Here is a 17,369-nt window from a genome sequence, read left to right on the forward strand (position 1 = left end):
AAATCCAACCCCACTTAACTGTTTACCTTTCTCCAGGTATTCCCAACGCCAGCCCAACAGCCAGTGGCCACACCACTAATGACCCCCAGCTACTCCTACACGACCCCAAGCCAGCCCATCACCACACCACAGTACCACCAGCTACAGGCGAGCACCACCCCACAGTCTGCCCAGGCCCAGCCCCAGCCCTCCTCCAGCTCTCGGCAACGGCAGCAGCAGCCGAAGTAAGTATATGGATGGTGGTGTGGAGCAGGTTATTAGCAGGGGCAGGTGCTGTCAGAAGGCCAGTTAGCATAGGCAGGTGCTCTGGATCTGAGAGCCATGATCCAGCTGCTATCCTCAAAAGGACTGCTTTCTGGAAGATGACAGAAGTGGGCAGTGTGGCAGCCAGTCACAGCTGCTCCCCATAGGTATGAGGGCCATTTCTGCAAGGGTAGATGTTCACCAGTGATTGGTGAGAAGGCTTCCTTGTATTGGGCCCCTTAAGTGTCCCAGTCTCAAAGGCTCATTCTCCTTCCCAGGTCCAACAGCCATGCTGCCATCGACTGGGGGAAGATGGCAGAGCAGTGGCTGCAGGAGAAGGAAGCAGAGCGACGGAAACAGAAGCAGCGGCTGACACCTCGGCCCTCCCCCAGTCCTATGATCGAAAGCACCCCGATGTCCATTGCTGGCGATGCCACCCCACTCTTGGACGAGATGGATCGGTAGGGGGCCTGCTCCTAGGACTCTGGTTACCTCTGAGGCTGGGAGAGGCCTGCCTCACTCCTGCCCCTCCTTTTCTGTCCATAAAGTGGCGTGAATTGACATTCTCTTTGGTGATCAGCCTGGATGGGTAACAGGCTGGATGGCCTTGCGAACTTGAGCTCAGTGTATGCTAAGCAACAATTCTCCCACTCCAGGCCCTCACCAACCACCTGTCCTGAGACCAGGCTGGGAGGGGAGTGTGGTGGGGAGAAAGAAGAGGAAGATGAGAATGAGAGTGGAAGTTTTGTATTCTACTCCCTACAAGCCATTTTGAGCTTCTGCCCTCACCTGACTCTGGGCTGTGACCGGGCACCAAGCTCAGCACATGAGTCTTCCCCAGCTCTCGTGGGGAGATGGATGCTATTTATTCAGTCTGGGGCAGGAAGGCAAGGAGGGGAAGTATTTCTGACCCTGATGCCAATAGTTTGGGTGGCTGTTAAAGCAGGATTGCAGGGGACATAGGGTTGCAGTGCTAACCTACCCGGCCCCCACCTGGCTACCCTCACCCATCTGCTGCCGCCGCTTCCTGCCTATTATTTGAATAAACAGTGTTTCTACAGAGCACTCGGCAAAGTCTCTCCAACTCTCTGGCTCTTGAGGGGGTGCTTTCAAAGCAGTGTTTGGAGCTCTGAGAGTTCCTTGACTCCCTTCCCCAAACATTTGAAGGGGCAGTGACTCATAGAAAAGCAGGCAGTTTCTGCATCGGATTGTCTGGGGTCACATTCCTGTTCTACTTCCCAACCCTGTGACCTTGAACACACCTATTATCTCTAAGCCAGCTTATCTGTACAATGGAGATGAGACACCTACCTTACCAGGGCATCCATGAGGACTGAGAATGAAGGGCTTATCCCAATGCCTGGGACTTCATAAGGCCTCTGTAAATGCTAGCTGCTGTTACTCCACTCATATACAGCCACCCCACCCACTGCGCCTACTACAGTCAGTCCTCAGCTTCCAGTGGTTCAATTTAGAATTTTTCAATTTTATGATGGTACAAAAGCAATACACATTCAGCAGAAACCATGCTTCGAATTTTGGATTTTGCTCTTTTCCAGGGCTAGCAATATGTGGTAAGGGATTCTTTCATGACGCTGGGCAGCAGCATTAGAGAGCAGAAGCTCCCCATCAGCCACACAATCGTCAGGCATGGGCATGGTGATCAGCCACTGATACTCCATGGTGCATTCCTTGTGTTAGATGCTTCTACTCAACTGTAGGCTAATTTAAGTGTTATGAGCACGTTTAAGGTAGGCTAGGCTAAGCCGTGATGTTCAGGTGTATTAAATGCATTTTCGACAAGGCTATTTCCAACTTAATGACAGGGTTATTGGCATGTAAACCCATGGTAAGTTGAGCATCTGTAGACTTCTTTGGCACATTGGAGAAAGGCCACAAGTAAATCTAGGTTTCTCAACCTGAGCCCCTGCACCTCTCCCCTTTTTACCAGCAGTACCTTAGTCTTTGACAGTACCTCTACACAAGTCAAGTGTGTCTGCCCCAGGATGGGCCCCACGCCCATCTGCTTCCCGCCACACACACTGGCCCTGGAAAAGGGAACCGGGCTGTTGTAGAAGCTGATCCCCTGGCCCCGGTACTTTCCCCCAGCCCCACTGCCTCTTTTATTCTTTATTCCCAATCTCTCTGTTTCTTCACAAGGGTTTTGTCTCACAGCTCTGCAAGTTGGTGCTAGGAAAGCTAGGTTTTCCCGTTCCCTTTCCTCTGCTTGGGGCTCAGCAGAGAACTCAGAAAAGGCCACTGCTGCCCACACTTGGCGAGCATCCTTCTTTGCTTTTCTTCATTCAAGATCTTTTTGGCTGTTTGTTGGCAAGAGTTGGGAGAGGGGATAGACACTATCCTTTTGCCCGGAACTCAGTTTAGTTCACTTCAGCACAAAGTCTAGAAGGGCCTAGCAGGAGCAGGGGCCACACAGCTGAAAGGATCATGTTCCCTTTGGTGCCACTTAGAAGAGGGAAAGGCCAGGCACAGTGGCAGAGTGGGTTAAAAGGTTCAGTTTATTAGGGGTATCACTGCAGAGAGTCCAACCTGTCTCCAAGTGGATTTCACACAGACCAGTCTCCCAGTAGATTGGAAACCACCTTCCCACCCAACCCAGACATGCTCTTCTCCTGCCCTGGGCCTAGGGTGTTACAGAGAAACAGGCTGTGCTCCTTCCCTACCCTCCCACCTACCTTTCCATGGACTTCTTGAAAGATGGATTGCCCTTCAGAAACTCCTACAGCCCCCTAGCCCCTTTGCTCCAGCTATGTCCAGAGCCCACTTCCTCCCCCCAGAAGTAGCCAGATTGGAAGGAGAGAGAATAGCAGCAGGGGGTCAGCTACAGGCTTGATCGCATTTATTCTTCACCCTGGTCGCCCTGGCCTCAACTGAGATTGGGGTTTGATGCGGGGGGAGATTTTCTCTTATTGACCTTCTTGACTGGCGAGGCCTTCGCTGCAGGCTTCTTGGCCTGGACCGTGTTCTTCTCTCGCTTCCTGGGCGATGAAGACTCCGCAATATCCTCGCTGGAGGGTTCCTCCTGCCTGGGGTCATTGTAACTGTCCTCACTCTCCAGGTCTTCCCGACTGTCTGGGCTGGACTCTGACATCCTGGCCAACTCCCTTGGGCTTACTGACCTGCTCAAGTCTGGAGGGGAAGCTTCCGATTTAACTGGGCTTTTCTTCTTAGTCAACTTGCCCTTCTTGACTTTTTTCTTCAGCTTTGCCTTCTCGTCCGTCTCTTCCTCCTTGTCTTTGTCTTTTTCTTTTTTCTTCTTGACCTTCTTGAAAACCTTGCCCTGGGACTTCCCCGTGGGGCTCTCAGAGCGCCAGATGGTAATGGGAGCTGCCAAGTCGGGGGTCCCAGTGACTGTGCCCTTGCCTATGCCTGTGTCAGTGGGGGTGGTGGTCACGGGCCCCAGCTGGGTTGGGATGGGAGCCTCGCTTTCTTCTTCCTCCTCCTCCTCCTCCTCTTCCTCCTCCTCCAACTCCTCTTCATTTAGGTCATCTGCCCTACACTCATGGTGGATGGGATGGTGGATCACTGCCACAGAAACAGGCCTGTAGCTTTTGCACCTAGGAGGACAGGGAAAGAGAAGGCTGACAGAGAGTGGAGGCTGATGCCCTATAGTGCCCCCCATCAGTCTTCTAGCACTCACCAGCCATACCAGAACCGCTCCACATACTCTTCCTCTGGGATGAACTCAAAGCAAGGGGTCTGGATGATGTTGAGATAGGTCGAGCCCACATCTCGGGAGCAGGTTGGGCCTACACCTCGGGAGCCGCTGCTGTTTGTCTTCTCTGAGCAGTCCTTTACCCTGCCACACAGGGGACTCAGCCTGACTCCCACGCCTCCAGGACTCTCCAGGGGTTCAGAGCCAGAAGCCTGAGGGACAGTGGGCTTTGGCTGGGCTCAGCCCAGGCTGCCAAAAGACCTCTTCCCCATTGCTTTTAGAGCAGAGCCAGGTTTACAAAGCTGGGGCTAGGCTGGCAGTGACAGGTCAAAGCTAAAGGAGTGAACGGTAGTGAAAGTTTATACCTGGCTCTGCCCAGGAGTCTCCTGGGCTGTGGATCCTCCAAGTAGGAGGGCCCTTACCTAGAATCACAGTCGCAGTGGCTGACAGAGTGCAGGTGCAGGTCGTGGTGGACATAGTCAGAGGTGTAGGGGTGGATGACATGCCCGGCACACTGCTTGTGTTTCCAGCAGCACCTGTCAGTGTCCTTGAATTCACCTGAAAGATAGGTATCTGGGTCACACAGGGTGGCAACAGCAGCATCACATCTATGGGTCTCCCCTTTGCCACCACCTTCCTCCCCAACCCACCCACCCCCGCCCATCCCTGCCAAGCTGTTTCTATTTCCTAGTAGTAACTCCAGGTCTCAGCACTCTACTCCACCCAGTCCACTGGGTGAATTTGCCTACCCCCTGACAGACTCCCAGGAAAATGTCTCACCAAGGCCTTTACCACTGTCCTGAGACACCTGCTTCTCCTCCTCTCCTGCCTTCCATGGGAGCCTACCTTCCCGGGGCCCTCTACTGACTCCCACTTGCCTCTCAGCTGCTCATAGTTACCAGCTACCCCACTTTACAGGGCACCGGGGTAGGCAAAGGCCCTCGTACTATGGCAGATTGTGGAGTGCCACTTCAGAGTACCTAGCTATTAGAGCCAGCAGGAATAGTATCCTCAATTCCTATGCCTGCCCTGCATAAGCCCAGGAGGCCTTTATCTGATTCCTCACACCTTCTGAAGCCACTCCAGTCCCCAAGGCCTGCTACAACACGATGACTCAAGCATAGAGGGGAGGGAGCTAAGGTCTAACCCACCACATGTCATGCTTCTTGGCTTCTGACTCTCGTTCTTCTGTTTTCCCGCCTTTCTTCTCCAAGCCCCTTTTCTCTTTGGACACCTTTCTCTCCCCTTTCCCACACTCATTCTAGATTCTTTTCCCTGCTCTTTACTCATCAAGTTCCCACTCCCCCTCCATTCTCTCTCCCCAGTCCTTAGAGCCACAGACTTGAACAACCCGCCCCCAGCCTGAGCCCTTCCACCCCTTGTAGACAGCACAGATACCATGTCTCTTTTCCCAGGGCACAGGGAAGAAGCTGCTGGGATTAGAATTTGGGATTAGGGGAAAGCCTTGGAGAAAGGCTCCCACCTCTTTTGCTCAGCCAAATGCAAGTCCTGGACACATACTGGACACTACTGGCACTGCCTCACCTATAACCCTCCCTAAGGTTCCAGTCTACCAATGGATATCCCCTCCAGCCACCTTCTTAAAAGGTAAGCCTGTGAAGTAACTTCACATGTCCAAGGTCTCACACACCAGGGGCAGAAAGGACAAGGCACCTTCCTGTAGGTCCCCCCTGACTCTGGCTCCACCCACCTTGGGAGGAAGAAGTGGGTGAGCACTTGAGACTTCCATGGCAGTCTGGCATGGGGTGCTGCTATCACTGACTAACTCCCTCCAAACAGGCCAGGAGGCTTTCACCTTTTTATCCAGCCCCTATGAGAGGTAGAACTGGGGCAAGACCTCATAACCCAGGTTGGGGGTTAGACGGCCTTGAAGTATTTAAGAGACGAGTAGGCAGCAGCTTGGTCTGAGCCTTGCCCCACATTTCTCTTCCCTTCCCTTCCCCCTACCAGGCTGTGATGGTCCTAGGCCCCCCATACACTCCTGACCCATTTGGTGGCCTCCCTGTCTGCTTCCTCTCCTCTCATGCCCATTCTTCATAAGGCATTTGAGGCAAGACCTTGGAATACCACCACCACCTCAGCTTTCTTCAGCACTGCTGAATCGGGGCAAAGGGCAGCATAGTGACAAGTGTCCTGAACTTTGGACTCAGGCCTGAGTCCAAATCTTAGCTCTGTCACTTATTAGCCGGGTGACCTAGGGCCAGTTTACTTCTCTGAGCCTTCATTTCCTTGTCCACAAAATGGGGATGGTGGTAATATCTATTTTGCAGGGTTGTTAGGAGGACTCAGTTCACATGTCAAAGATATTTGTGCACCATAAGATGCTATACAAAGGAAACGGGTGATCGTGGCCTCCAGAAAGTAGCCCTCTCTAGCATGAGTACAGGATGGGTGGGGATGGGGCTTCTGGGTAACCCTTCAAGACCAAACACTTTCTCCATCCTGCCTACTATTGGGAGTCAGCTTTCCCAAGTGAGAGATGGTGGGGACCCCTAGGGCTAGAGATTCCCCTGGACCCACCTTCAGAGAAGGTAGATGCATCAGTGCTAGACGCCACATGCAGATGTCTTCTTTCCCAGCTGGGTAACCTGTTTATATCTGAGAGAGTACAGAGTGGCAGCAGCGGCATCCCCTCCCCCACACACCTCACACACCATTCAGTCATCAAACATTTTCTGAGAAGCTCCACGTGTCAGTGTCGGGCCCCAGCTGCATCCTGGAGATGCAGAGATTTAAACAAAACAAAACAAAACAAAAACAAAAACAAAAACTACCCCTGTCTCAAGGGGCTGGGAGAGGGGGTGGGTGGAAGAAGGACATACGTGGAACAAACAGTTCATGACTTTGGTGTGATACACAGAGGGAGGGAAATGGTGAGGAGGAAGGCCTAAGGGAGCAAAGAACAAGGACACCTCCTGAGATGGTAGGGAATAGGGTGGGATTAGGAAAGACTTCTTGAAAGAAGCAGAATAGGAGCTGAATCTGGAGTAATAATAGGAGTGAGCCATAATCCCGGCAAGGAGGGAAAGTTCTAGGAATAGTCCCAGGATATGTGGAGCCTGGTCAGAGGTCGTCCCCAAGCAGAACTCCAATTGAAACAGCAGTTCCATCAGCAACCACAGGGGAGAGTCTGCCACTTTCCTTTCTTCCCACAAAAAGCTTTGTCCTTTGGGACACAGAAGCGGAGTCCCGCTTAAGAAAGGGACTTCAGCTGGGCCTTCAGTGGCACTTGGTCATCGTTCTATAAGTCCCTGGACCGTTCCTTCTGTTTTCCACGGCACAGTAAGTACTCCCAGTTTATTGAATCTTTGAATAAAACTTCAAGCACTTCCCTGGAAACTTTCACCCTCAGAAGGTCACTTCATCAGCCTCATCTGTGGCTGTTCCCACCTTCATCAACTCTTCTCATGCCTGGGGAAGTGTCCCTCCTTCCTCCTGCCCAAAGCACCTGAACTCTAGGTCCCAGCCAGAATTTTCACCTCCTTTTTTAATTTTTGTTTTCACTACAGTCTATGAACACCTTTAAACAAAACACTATGAACCCTGTTTCTTCCTCTACCACTGCTTCTCCCACTCTTCTTTTTCAAGTTTATTCACTCACTCATTTGATAGACACCAGTGAAGGAGGCCCAGTCTCTACCTTCAGTGAACTCAGAATCCCCACCTCTCTCTATATTCCAACCACATACACATGGCAGCCATCCCAAGCTCTCTATTAGAATAGCCCAGGCAAAGGCTATCAACAATTTCCCAATAGCCAAAACTAGCGGCCTTATTTTCATCTCATCTCACTTGACCCTGTTGACCAATCAATCTCTTTTTTCTGCAAACTCTGTTCCTTTGGCTTCCATGCAGACCTCACTTGTCTCTCTCTTCCTTCTTTGACTAGCTTTTTAGTTCTTTCCTGACTCCTATACTGTCCCCTCTTCCTCTGCTGTACATCTTAAACTGATTATTACCAGGGTTCTGTCTTTGGCCTCCTCTCAGAATATTCTACAAGCTTGTCTTGGACAATGTCATCCACTTCTGTGGTTTCAGCATCCAACAATAAAATGGGTCTCCAATCCAGACTGCTTTTCTGAGCACGTAGCCAATATCCTTTTAGACATTCCCAAACATCTTAGACCAGCATGTCCCACACGAACAAACCATCTTCTCCCTACCCTCCATGAACTATCTCCTCTTATATCTTCCATTCCAGAGAGCAACAGACACCATAGCTAGAAATCTAGGGATCATCCTTTCCCTCACTTCTACGCCAACTTGATAACCAAGTCTTGCCATGCCTAACTGCCCCCACATCTACCTCTGTCTTGGTTCAGAAACTCATTATCTCTCTGACTGAGACAAACGCAGTAGCCTCCTACCTGGCCTCCCTGCCTCCTGTCTTACTACCCTCATCCAGTCCTCATAAAACAGCCAAAATGAGTTTTCTAGAATGCCAACTGCTCAACCATCTTCCTACTCTTTAATAGCATTCTATTGCCTTCGGGATGAAGTACAAACTCCTTATCATGACATGACTGCCCCGCCTCTGACCCTGGCCCTTGTTCCTTTCTCAGCTATCAGTTCTTCCCCCTCATCCAATCCTCTTCCTACCCCTCCCTTCTCCATTCTCTCCTGCCTCCCACTCCCCAGAAATACCTGCTCATCTTGGAAAGAACAATGCTATCCAAGTAGAATTGGTCACACATGTCTTGTGCCCCTTTATCCTGCCATAGTACCTCATGTATTTATAGCAACTTGAGAAAAAGGCCCATATTTCATCTGTCTGTTTCTACAGATCCTGGGACATGGAAAGTACTCAGTAAGTGTTGGTTGATTGAATAAATACATGAACAGAATAGAATAAAACCCCCAAAGGGGCCACAACAGGGCTATGGCAGTGGAGATTCTGCCCAGGGTTCAAACTTGGAAACTCTTCTAGGGAAAGGAAATTGGCCCAGGATGAGCATCTTCCCAATGTCAGGCACTGTGCTGGGCTTTTAAAATATGCCTTTAGTTCTGAATGCTGACCACAGCCCAATCTATGGCTGGGGGATGCAGAGACTCAGAATAAGTAACTTGTCCAAAGACACAAGTTAATAGATGGCAGAGATATGATTCAAACCCAGTCTTCCTGGCTCCATAGTCTGTACTCTTTCAGCCCTGTCTACTTGAGGTTCCTATCCAAAATCTGTCCTGTCAGCTGTCACTTCCTACTACACTTGCTCAACTCTAACACAGACAGTTCCTCATCCTCTGGTTTTACCTAATCCTGACTCCACATTTTCCTTTATCCAGCCTGGGCCTAAGGTCAGGCCAGAGGGCCTTCAGCCAGGGTCAGGATTCACACTCTGCTTTGTCTGACTCCACTTTCTTTGCTCTCTCCAGAGTCACAATGAAAGAGACATATATGCATAGTCCACTAACTTCCCCCAAGTCCCCAAGAAGCCCTGACAATCATAATTGCTTGCCAAGGGGAGGGATTTAGTAACTTCTTAGGTCTGAGGAAGGCAATATGCTCTCTAGTTTCACAGAGAGAGAGCTCTGACCGAAGCAGCAGTCCAGAGCTCCTGAGGTACAAGTGACTGAGGTTGGACAGAGGGGGGACTTCATAATGAATGAGGACAATGATAGCTTGAAAGGAAGAGGGAAGCTTGTGGTCTCTTTCAGTAGGATATAAATTGGGGTGCAAGGGCCTAACTCAAAACTCACAGGTTATGCTCATTTGTACAGAATCTTCTCAGTCCTGCGGGCTGAGGAGCTCCCTCCGCCCTTGCAGCACAGGCGGTGGGGTTCCAGGTTGGACACCAGAGCAGCTGAAAGTGGGGTGGGGGGAGGAAGGAAGAAGGAAGGAAGGGAGGGAGAAACCAAGGAAGGGAAAGAGGGACGAGGAGGGAGCAAGGCAGGGGCAGTGTGCACCCGTCTCCTTGGAAAGGCCTCCCTGGCCCCGCCCACATCTGTAGGCGATTGTGATGTCATACATGGAACCTCCAGACTCTTTCAGGCCCTTAGAATCAATGGAAACGTCCGCCCCAGTCCCGGCGACAGGGTGAACACTGGACCATTGGCCAGGCCCCACACTTCTTGGGCGACAGTCCGGGACACCGGCTGCGGTACATTGATGCCTTCCAGCCGTACAAACAGGAGTTTCAACTCTGGCTCCAGCCAGACTGCCCCAGCCAAACCTGAAGGCTCCTCTCCAGGTCCTCAGAACCCCAGTCCTCAATCATTGGTTCAATGAGCCGGTCTCCAGACTCTAACTCCGCCTCGGCCCAGCCCAGCCCTTGGCCCCGCCTCCTTCGTCAGGCTCTCTGGTTCTACACCTTCCTTGGGGCCTGAGGCCAGCCCCTCGGCCATGGCCCCAGCTCAAAGCCCTCCCCTAATCTGCCCCGCCTTCTCCTTACCCCTGCTGCTTTCATCCCAGATGTCGGCATTGTCCTTAGTCTTTTCCTCAGTCCACCTTTCAACCGTCGTCCTAACCCACATCTCTCTCAGCCCAGTTCTTCCTTTCTACAAGACTTCCTCGCAGAAGTCCGAACGTGAACCTCTGTTTGGCCGAGCCAACTGTAAACCCCAATCTCAGTTTCGCCTCCGTTCAGTCTTCAACTCCGCCTCATGCTTGCTCAATCCCTCCACCCACCTCCCCCCGCCTCCGCTCTAGGCTGCGTTGTCTTCTTAGCCCAAGTCTAAGCTTCAGCGGCACTCTTCATCCGGGGTACCCCAACTCCTTCCAGGCACCTCCCTCCCTGTCCCACTTTAGCCTTAGTACCTCCCCTTTACCTCAGGCCTAAACCTTAGGTCGGTCGCTCAGGCCCAGCCCTCACTTCCATCCCTAGTTCCTCTCCAGATCTTCCCCCAGTTCTTAGTCCTACCCTCCAGACTCTAGCCCCGCCTCTAGCCCCGCCCCATCCATTCTCTCAACCGCACACTTCAGCAGGCTCCCCGCCCCTCCCAATCCTTCCGAACTTTGCCACGGCCCTTAGCCCCTCCCCCAATCTACACGTGAACTTCTCCAGCTGCTTAGGGAGCTATCGCCTCCAACCTCTGCCCCACCAACCCAGCTCTTCTGAGGTTCCTCTTGCCCTGGCGGGAGGCCAGGCTCACTCACTGTCTTTCTGCCCGCAGGCCCGGCGGATAAGGACTTGATGTCGGCTCCCAGAACCCTTGTGGCGTCCACCCCTAGAGCCCCTAACCAGCGTTTCCTCCTAGTCCCCCATGGGGTACCCAGACTCACAGAAATACTGCCCACTAAAGATGTCAACGTAGAGCTAGAGTCTTGGTCGCTCTTTCCCAAAATAGTTATAATAGTTAAGGTTTTTGAGCTAGTGTTTTGATTTCCGTCATGCAACCTAATGTGTCTCCATAGGCTTGCCCAGAGGGAACAGGAGCAACTGCATTCATAGTAACCTACTACACACACCCCTCGCATCGCACACCCTTCACACCCTTAAGCACAACATACACACTACACATGCATGTATCACATACGTAGCGCACATAAAAAAATACCACACAACATGCATATGCCACTCACAGACACCACCCAGAACACAAACCCATACCCCTGTTCCCACATTTTACACAGCACTAACACTCCATAGCAATATTGTGGTGCAGGCTTCACACACACACACACACACACACACACACACACACACACACACACACACACACACAGTTCCATGCTCTGTGCAAGGCAAGGAGTGAGGAGTACAGTCCTGTGAAGGAACAGAGATGAACAATCCCAGGAGAGTATGAAAAATATTAAAGCCGCATCACCAACATTCCACACCAGGCTCCAAGGTCAGGTTATGCCTCATAGGATGGAATAGAGAGGATGGTATTTAAAATGTTCTCCTGCAGAGTCATCATGGGCCTCTCCTGCTGCTGCTCAGTGTCAACATTCACTTTCATCCAGACCCAGTAACCAGTAACCTGAGTTACAGTAGAACTACGGCCCAGACCACTAACTCTTGGAACAGCAGAAGAGGGGAAGCCAGAAGGGGGAGTGTGCAGAAAAGCTAACCCACCCAGAACAGAGTAGCTGGGTGAGAATGGAATCAGGCATAGAATGGACAGAGCACTTGCTGACTTGGGAGCCAAGATCTGTGTTCTAATTGTGACTCTCCATGGCCTTCCAGGATGGCACCAGGACATGTCTCTCCATTGTTGGTCCAGATGTCTGAGATACTTTCAGCCAATCTATATAGCTCTGGGTCAGGTGTCAAGAGTGAGCCAAGTTCTTAGTCACTCTTCTCTCAAATAGTTATTATAATAGTTAAGGTTTTTGAGCTCTATGTATTAGTGCTGTACCTTATTTCATCCATAAAACCTCATCAGTATTATTAGCCTCATTTTACAGATGAGGAAATTGAGACAGGATAAATGATTTGCCTGAATGTCCCAGGATGGACAGCGAGGATTTAAATGCAAGTCCTCCTCAGAACATGTCTTTTTTTTTTTTTAAGAGAGAAAAATATACATCTTATTTTTTATTCCATTTAGTTCTCCATGTTTTAAAATGTAAAAAAGATACCACTTAATTTTATGTTCATATCACTAATAGGTATTATATAGCACATCTTTTTTTTTTTTAATTCCTCCCCACACTTTCACCTCTGACCTACAAATGTTGCCATCTCCCCTTAAGAACTGGATCTCTGAAGGCGGGGCATCTCCTCCCTCTCGCTGGGGCGCCTGTGGGGGCCTGGCGTGCCCAGGGAATGGACTGTGGCTTCACTAGGGCAGGAACCCAGGACCTTCTGCATGTAAAGCAGATGTACTAAATACTACTCTATGGAACCACCTCCCAAGATAGCACATCTTCTGAGTAAGACCCCCGCCCCTACCCTCCGTGGGCTTTCTGGTCAACTCGAAAAGTATCCAAAACTCAATCACTTCTCACTGTGTGCCCTCGGAGAAGTATTTTTTAAAGAGACAGCAGAAAGGGTGAAAAAAAAGAAAAATATTATCCAATGGTGGAAATCTGGGTATAAGCACCAAGTAGGATGCATTTGGGGGAAAAGGACAAAAGGAAAGTGCTCTCAAAGCCAACAATTCAGATCTCACCCAGTGAGAGTCCTGTGCAGCTTCCTAAACCTGGTCCCTGAGCTCCTAGCTTGCCTGAGGCTTGCCCAGGGGCCAGGGATGGCCAGCATCCCAGCAGGAGACTCCAGTCCCAAGATTGCCCTATAGCCTTGCCATTCCACATCCCTCATCTCTAACAAAGAATTCCAACCCCCACACTGCTAGAAGAAATTTTAATGAGTAAGGCACAGTGTGAGGCCAGGATCATTAAGCATCCTCATACCCAAAAGCCCAGCAGGCTGAGCAAAAGTAGCAGAGACAACTTCTCCACCACTGAGCACCCTGGAGAGGCCCTGGAGGAGGGGGGCATCCAGTCTTTGGCATGGTGCCTAGGAGCAGGAAGCGACTAGCATGGTCCCAATTACCCCTCTGGGGGTTCTGCCACCAAGGGGCAGCTCTTTGGTCTTGAAAAATAGTCCGTGCAAATGTCCATGGGTAGAGCTCTGGGGGAGTCAAGGTGGCACAGTGCCCCAAAGCTGGGGCAGTGTCTAGACAGTCCCTCACCCCTCATGGGCAACACGTGGGCTTCTTCTTGTTCGCAGTTAAGTAGAGGTTGTTGTCATCACTGTTGATGCCTGAAGAAGGGCGGGAAATATGTAAAGCAGGGATTGGAGGTTCCCCATGCTCTCTGCCACCCTCACCCAGGCGGGCACTCACGGACAACATCCCCAATGCGCCGGGCCCCTGATTTCTCCAGCTCAGCCAGCACGTTGGCCTCAAAGGTCAGTGCTGCCACACGGAAAAAGAATTCCCGGACATTTTCACCTGACACAGGGAATAGATAGGTGCTCAGGGGGAGTTGTAGGTCTAGGGTCATTGGGCACAGCTGGAGGTGTAGGAGTGAGAGGCAAGGTAGGCAGGAATGCCACAGCAGAAGGCCTGATGCCTCTTACTCACCAGTGAGAGATGAAACTGCCCAGTATTCAGCCTTCATCTCTTGGGCCACCTTGAGTGCATCTCTCTCCATTAGCACATACTGAGCAGGAGTCTTAGGGAAAGTCAGAGTCAGATGGGGAAAGGTTTCTTCACCAAGTTGGGAAGTCCCCCACACCAGCATACTCACACTCAAGTCCTTCTTGGAACCCACAAGGAAGAGAAGCACGCTGGATGGGTCATTCTCCCTGAGTGCATCAGCTAGCCACTGCCTGTCACAGATGGTGACAGTAAGGGACAAGTGAGTTGGACAGGCTCCTTCCACTGACACTCATATGCCCAATTACCCTTTCTCTGCTCCTAGATGGATTCTTCCTTTCCCTACCATGCCCCTGACCACCCTCTCTTCCCAGAGTCCCATCATATTTCAGCATCCCCACATACTTGGTGTGTTCCAGGGAGGCCACATCATTCAGGTTGAATACAATAATGATGGCTACAAGAGGGGCAGAAATAGTCCCAGGTTGACAGGGAAGATACGAGTGGCTCATTTACATAATCCCCCAGCCCTAGATTACGAGACCAGGTGTACTCACTTACACCATTTCACCTAAACCCTTACCTTGAGCTCCTCGATAGTAGGTTGATGCAATGCATTTGAACCTCTCCTGTCCAGCAGTATCCCAGCTGGGAGGAAGGAGGGGTAAAACACAGGTATGGGGGTGTTGGATAGGTGGGGTGTAGGTGCTGGAGAAATGGCTAGAAGGGGTGGAGGAAGCACTTACAGCTGCAGACTGAAGGGGATGCCCAACACCTCAAATCGTTCCATCTCAAAGTCCACTCCAATGGTGGCCTTGTAATTCTTATCGAAGGTATCTTTACAGAACCTGAGGAAGCACCAGATGCTTTGTCCCTGAGCCCAACCCACCTGGCTAGTCCTGAGCCACCCTGTCCAGCCCAACCCAGCTCAGCTCTAGCACCCTCTTACCTATTTATGAGACAAGTCTTCCCCACTGACAGGTCCCCCACCACGATGACCTTGGAGATCTTAAATCTGCTGGACGTAAGATGGGGCAGGAGGAATAGGTACAAGCTCTTTCACTCTAGGGAGTCCCAATGTTCCCTAGTAGGTTCACGAGGTAGCTGCACCATAAACAGCAGGCCTCCTAGGTAACTTGCCTGGACAGATGTGCTGGCAAGGAGCGTTTTGTGCTTCAGTATCAGAGACAAGAATTTGAATCTTAGCTCTCACACTTACTAGCTATGTGACTTAGAATGTTATTTAGGCTCTTTGTCTCAATTTCAATATTTATTAAGTGGAGATTTAGAATATATTTTATTGGGTTGTTATGAAAGTTAAAATGAGATAACGTTCAATATTCTGAAACAAATTCCCCCGCCCCCCCACATTTTAACATTTCCGAAATCAGGATACAGCTTAAAAGTAATGGTGTTTTCCATTTAATAAGATAATAACAACAGTATCCAACACACTACCTGGCACATAGTAAATGCTCCCTTAATGGTGGCAACTGCCATTAGTAACTGTTATTAGTATTCTTCCCCATGGGACACATCAGTGCAGGTACAGCGTCCTCCCCTCCCTTCCCCCGGGGCTCAAATGGATGGTATGTGGAAAGCTGAGCTGGTGACCACCCCTTCATGCTGCATACCTTCTCTGTGTCAGAAACTGAACTACCACCTTTCTACCTAACCCTATTTCATAGGACACACCAAAACTTTGCTGGGAATAAAGGAGTCGGTTAACACAAGGGCATAAAAAAGGGGGAATAACCATATAGCTGGTAGAGGCCGCAATGGAGCCACAAGGCCGCAATGGAGCCACATTACCCTTGCTTTGACTACAGAATCTCCTGAGACTTCCTTTCTTTGTTTTGGGTGTCTCCAACTCACCCCACGGTGCCTGTCCGGTGTTCCTGGCAGGCGCAGGTGACGCGGGGGTGGAAATCTTTGAGCACGTGCAAAGCGGCCTCCTTCCTCAGGCACTGACAGGGTTGTAAGAGAATGGAACTTACCCACTACCCACTCCTGGCCCTTGTCCCGCAGCTAAGACCCCAGGGCTGGGGGTGGGGAGAGGACCACTCAGAAGCAGCAGGCCTAGCTCGGCCGCAGGGCTGGGCCCAAGCCTCTAACCGGTCTGGTGCCGCCTCCTCTCCGCCCATACTCCACCGCAGCCAGAAGCCCGACGTGGCCCTGGCGCCTACCTGGGGCAGCTCCGCCAGGACGCGGTCCCTCCGCACCGGCGCCAGAATGTTCATCTTGTCTGCGGCCTTGCGGGGCACCCAGAGAAGGCGCGGAGGCCTGATCCGCCCCAGCGACCCGAGCCCGTGCAGACCCGACAATCACACGCGACCTAGGTGTCCCGACGATAACTCGGGGCCACGGAGAGCCTACGGGAGCCCGGGGCCTTGGGGACGCTACGACCACCGCGGGCCACGGGGATGAGACAATCACCTGGGGCCGGGGCGAACCCACAATCACCCGGGCACGGGGAGTCCCGAAGATGACTCGGGGGCGGGGAGGCCCCTCGGTCGCCAAATGTGGGCGGGGAGTTCCGTCTCGGGGTTCCCGGGCCCGCGCAGACCCTACAATAACTCGGGGCCGGATAGTTCCTACAATAACTCGAGGCCGCGGAGACCCGACGACAACTCGGGGTTGAGGCGGCCCCACCATAACAGAGTGGCCCCGGGGCGCGGAGCAGCCCCGCCACACGGGGTCAGTGTGGGCAGGGACCGCGCTGCGAGGCCCGCGAGCTGCGGGAAGAGGGGGCGAGAGGCCCTGTCCGCTGCAGAGCCTCGCGTCCCACTCCGCTCTTCCTCCTGGAGCGTTGTAATATGATCCCCGGAAATTCCTGGAGAAGGGCCGCCCCCCCCTTCCCGCCCCTCTCCTGGCAGCTCCCGGCCTCGCAGCCCGCTCGGCCTCCCCCTACTCTCCTCCTCCCAGCAATGCCCCAGCTCAGTCTCCCCCGCCCGACGGGCACCAGTACTGCCCCCACTCATGCTGGAACCTCCTGATCCGGATCCCTCAGGTTGCTCTGCCCTGCATCTCTGTGCTGGGCTGCGCCTCCACGGGGACCCTTACCCAGCCGAATTGGTGATGGGGAATCGGTGATTGCTGCGTAGTTTCTAGCTGGGCCAGGATCCGCGGGGAGGAATAAGGGGGAGAGAAGGGGCCCAAGGAGAGGCGGCGCTTCCCTTCTCAACTCCAGGCCCAGAACATGACTCATAGAGTCTGCCCCCACTCGCCCTTCTGTCCTGGGAGGTGTTAGGGGGAAACGGAGAGGGAGTGCCAGAGGCCGGGCTGTATGCCCACCATAGAGAGAGACGTCCGAGATCTAGCGTCTTTTTCTCGAAGGCTACGGTGTTGATTGAGGGATGGGGAAGCTGAAGACTAAACCACCTCCCTCGATGGAGGGTAAAGGAGGGCCAGATGGACTGGGAACTCCGCCCTCTGAGGAGCTCACTGC

General features: G+C 52.1%; 3 protein-coding genes across 13 annotated transcripts in view; 1 reads left to right on the forward strand and 2 right to left on the reverse strand.

The window, feature by feature from the left end:
- SUPT6H (SPT6 homolog, histone chaperone and transcription elongation factor) overlaps positions 1 to 1,308 on the forward strand; it is a 29,407-nt gene extending 28,099 nt beyond the window's left edge. Inside the window, exons 36-37 of one of the 2 annotated variants that reach the window (XM_039886105.1) lie at positions 37 to 224; positions 522 to 1,308. In XM_039886105.1, coding sequence (XP_039742039.1) covers positions 37 to 224; positions 522 to 708 — 375 coding nt within the window. In that variant the 3' untranslated portion in view covers positions 709 to 1,308. The remainder of the gene's footprint in view (positions 1 to 36; positions 225 to 521) is intronic. The other variant, XM_039886104.1, reaches the window with a different exon arrangement.
- A 1,433-nt stretch (positions 1,309 to 2,741) lies between these two features.
- On the reverse strand, positions 2,742 to 11,552 carry PROCA1 (protein interacting with cyclin A1). 8 transcript variants are annotated; one of them, XM_039886137.1, is made up of 5 exons: positions 10,327 to 11,552; positions 6,458 to 6,653; positions 4,339 to 4,474; positions 3,902 to 4,060; positions 2,742 to 3,818 (listed from the first exon to the last, which is right to left on the reverse strand). In XM_039886137.1, the coding sequence occupies exons 2-5, from the start codon at positions 6,600 to 6,602 to the stop codon at positions 3,128 to 3,130; spliced, it is 1,131 nt and encodes a 376-aa protein (XP_039742071.1). In that variant the 5' UTR covers positions 6,603 to 6,653; positions 10,327 to 11,552; the 3' UTR covers positions 2,742 to 3,127. The 8 variants fall into 8 exon arrangements, with proteins under 8 accessions (XP_039742071.1, XP_039742070.1, XP_039742073.1 ...); XM_039886136.1 differs by having other exon boundaries at positions 6,458 to 6,535; positions 10,327 to 11,551; XM_039886139.1 differs by lacking the exon at positions 10,327 to 11,552 and adding an exon at positions 9,635 to 10,303 and having other exon boundaries at positions 6,458 to 6,535.
- A 1,613-nt stretch (positions 11,553 to 13,165) lies between these two features.
- RAB34 (RAB34, member RAS oncogene family) lies at positions 13,166 to 17,158 on the reverse strand. Of its 3 annotated transcripts, none has more exons than XM_039886149.1 (11): positions 16,985 to 17,158; positions 16,108 to 16,320; positions 15,797 to 15,888; positions 14,871 to 14,936; positions 14,668 to 14,769; positions 14,505 to 14,569; positions 14,327 to 14,378; positions 14,073 to 14,154; positions 13,907 to 13,997; positions 13,667 to 13,774; positions 13,166 to 13,584 (listed from the first exon to the last, which is right to left on the reverse strand). In XM_039886149.1, the coding sequence occupies exons 2-11, from the start codon at positions 16,159 to 16,161 to the stop codon at positions 13,517 to 13,519; spliced, it is 780 nt and encodes a 259-aa protein (XP_039742083.1). In that variant the 5' UTR covers positions 16,162 to 16,320; positions 16,985 to 17,158; the 3' UTR covers positions 13,166 to 13,516. The 3 variants fall into 3 exon arrangements, with proteins under 3 accessions (XP_039742083.1, XP_039742082.1, XP_039742084.1); XM_039886148.1 differs by having other exon boundaries at positions 14,871 to 14,939; XM_039886150.1 differs by lacking the exon at positions 16,985 to 17,158 and having other exon boundaries at positions 16,108 to 16,353.
- Between the last annotated feature and the right edge of the window lie 211 nt (positions 17,159 to 17,369).

The sequence above is a fragment of the Pteropus medius genome, unplaced genomic scaffold, assembly GCF_902729225.1.
Source record: "Pteropus medius unplaced genomic scaffold, Ma_sr-lr_union100, whole genome shotgun sequence".
In the NCBI taxonomy this organism is placed as follows: Eukaryota; Metazoa; Chordata; class Mammalia; order Chiroptera; family Pteropodidae; genus Pteropus; species Pteropus medius.

Coding starts and splice junctions, on each gene's coding strand:
- PROCA1 (XM_039886134.1), bottom strand. CDS start 5,317: ATGGTATCTGTGCTGTCTACAAGGGGTGGAAGGGCTCAGGCTGGGGGC. Junction 4,061..4,338: donor CACTGCGACTGTGATTCTAG/GTAAGGGCCCTC, acceptor CCTGTGTGGCAG/GGTAAAGGACTGCTCAGAGA. Junction 3,819..3,901: donor GAGCGGTTCTGGTATGGCTG/GTGAGTGCTAGA, acceptor CTGTCCTCCTAG/GTGCAAAAGCTACAGGCCTG.
- RAB34 (XM_039886148.1), bottom strand. CDS start 16,161: ATGAACATTCTGGCGCCGGTGCGGAGGGACCGCGTCCTGGCGGAGCTG. Junction 14,770..14,870: donor AAGACTTGTCTCATAAATAG/GTAAGAGGGTGC, acceptor GTGCTTCCTCAG/GTTCTGTAAAGATACCTTCG. Junction 13,998..14,072: donor GTTCCAAGAAGGACTTGAGT/GTGAGTATGCTG, acceptor ACTTTCCCTAAG/ACTCCTGCTCAGTATGTGCT.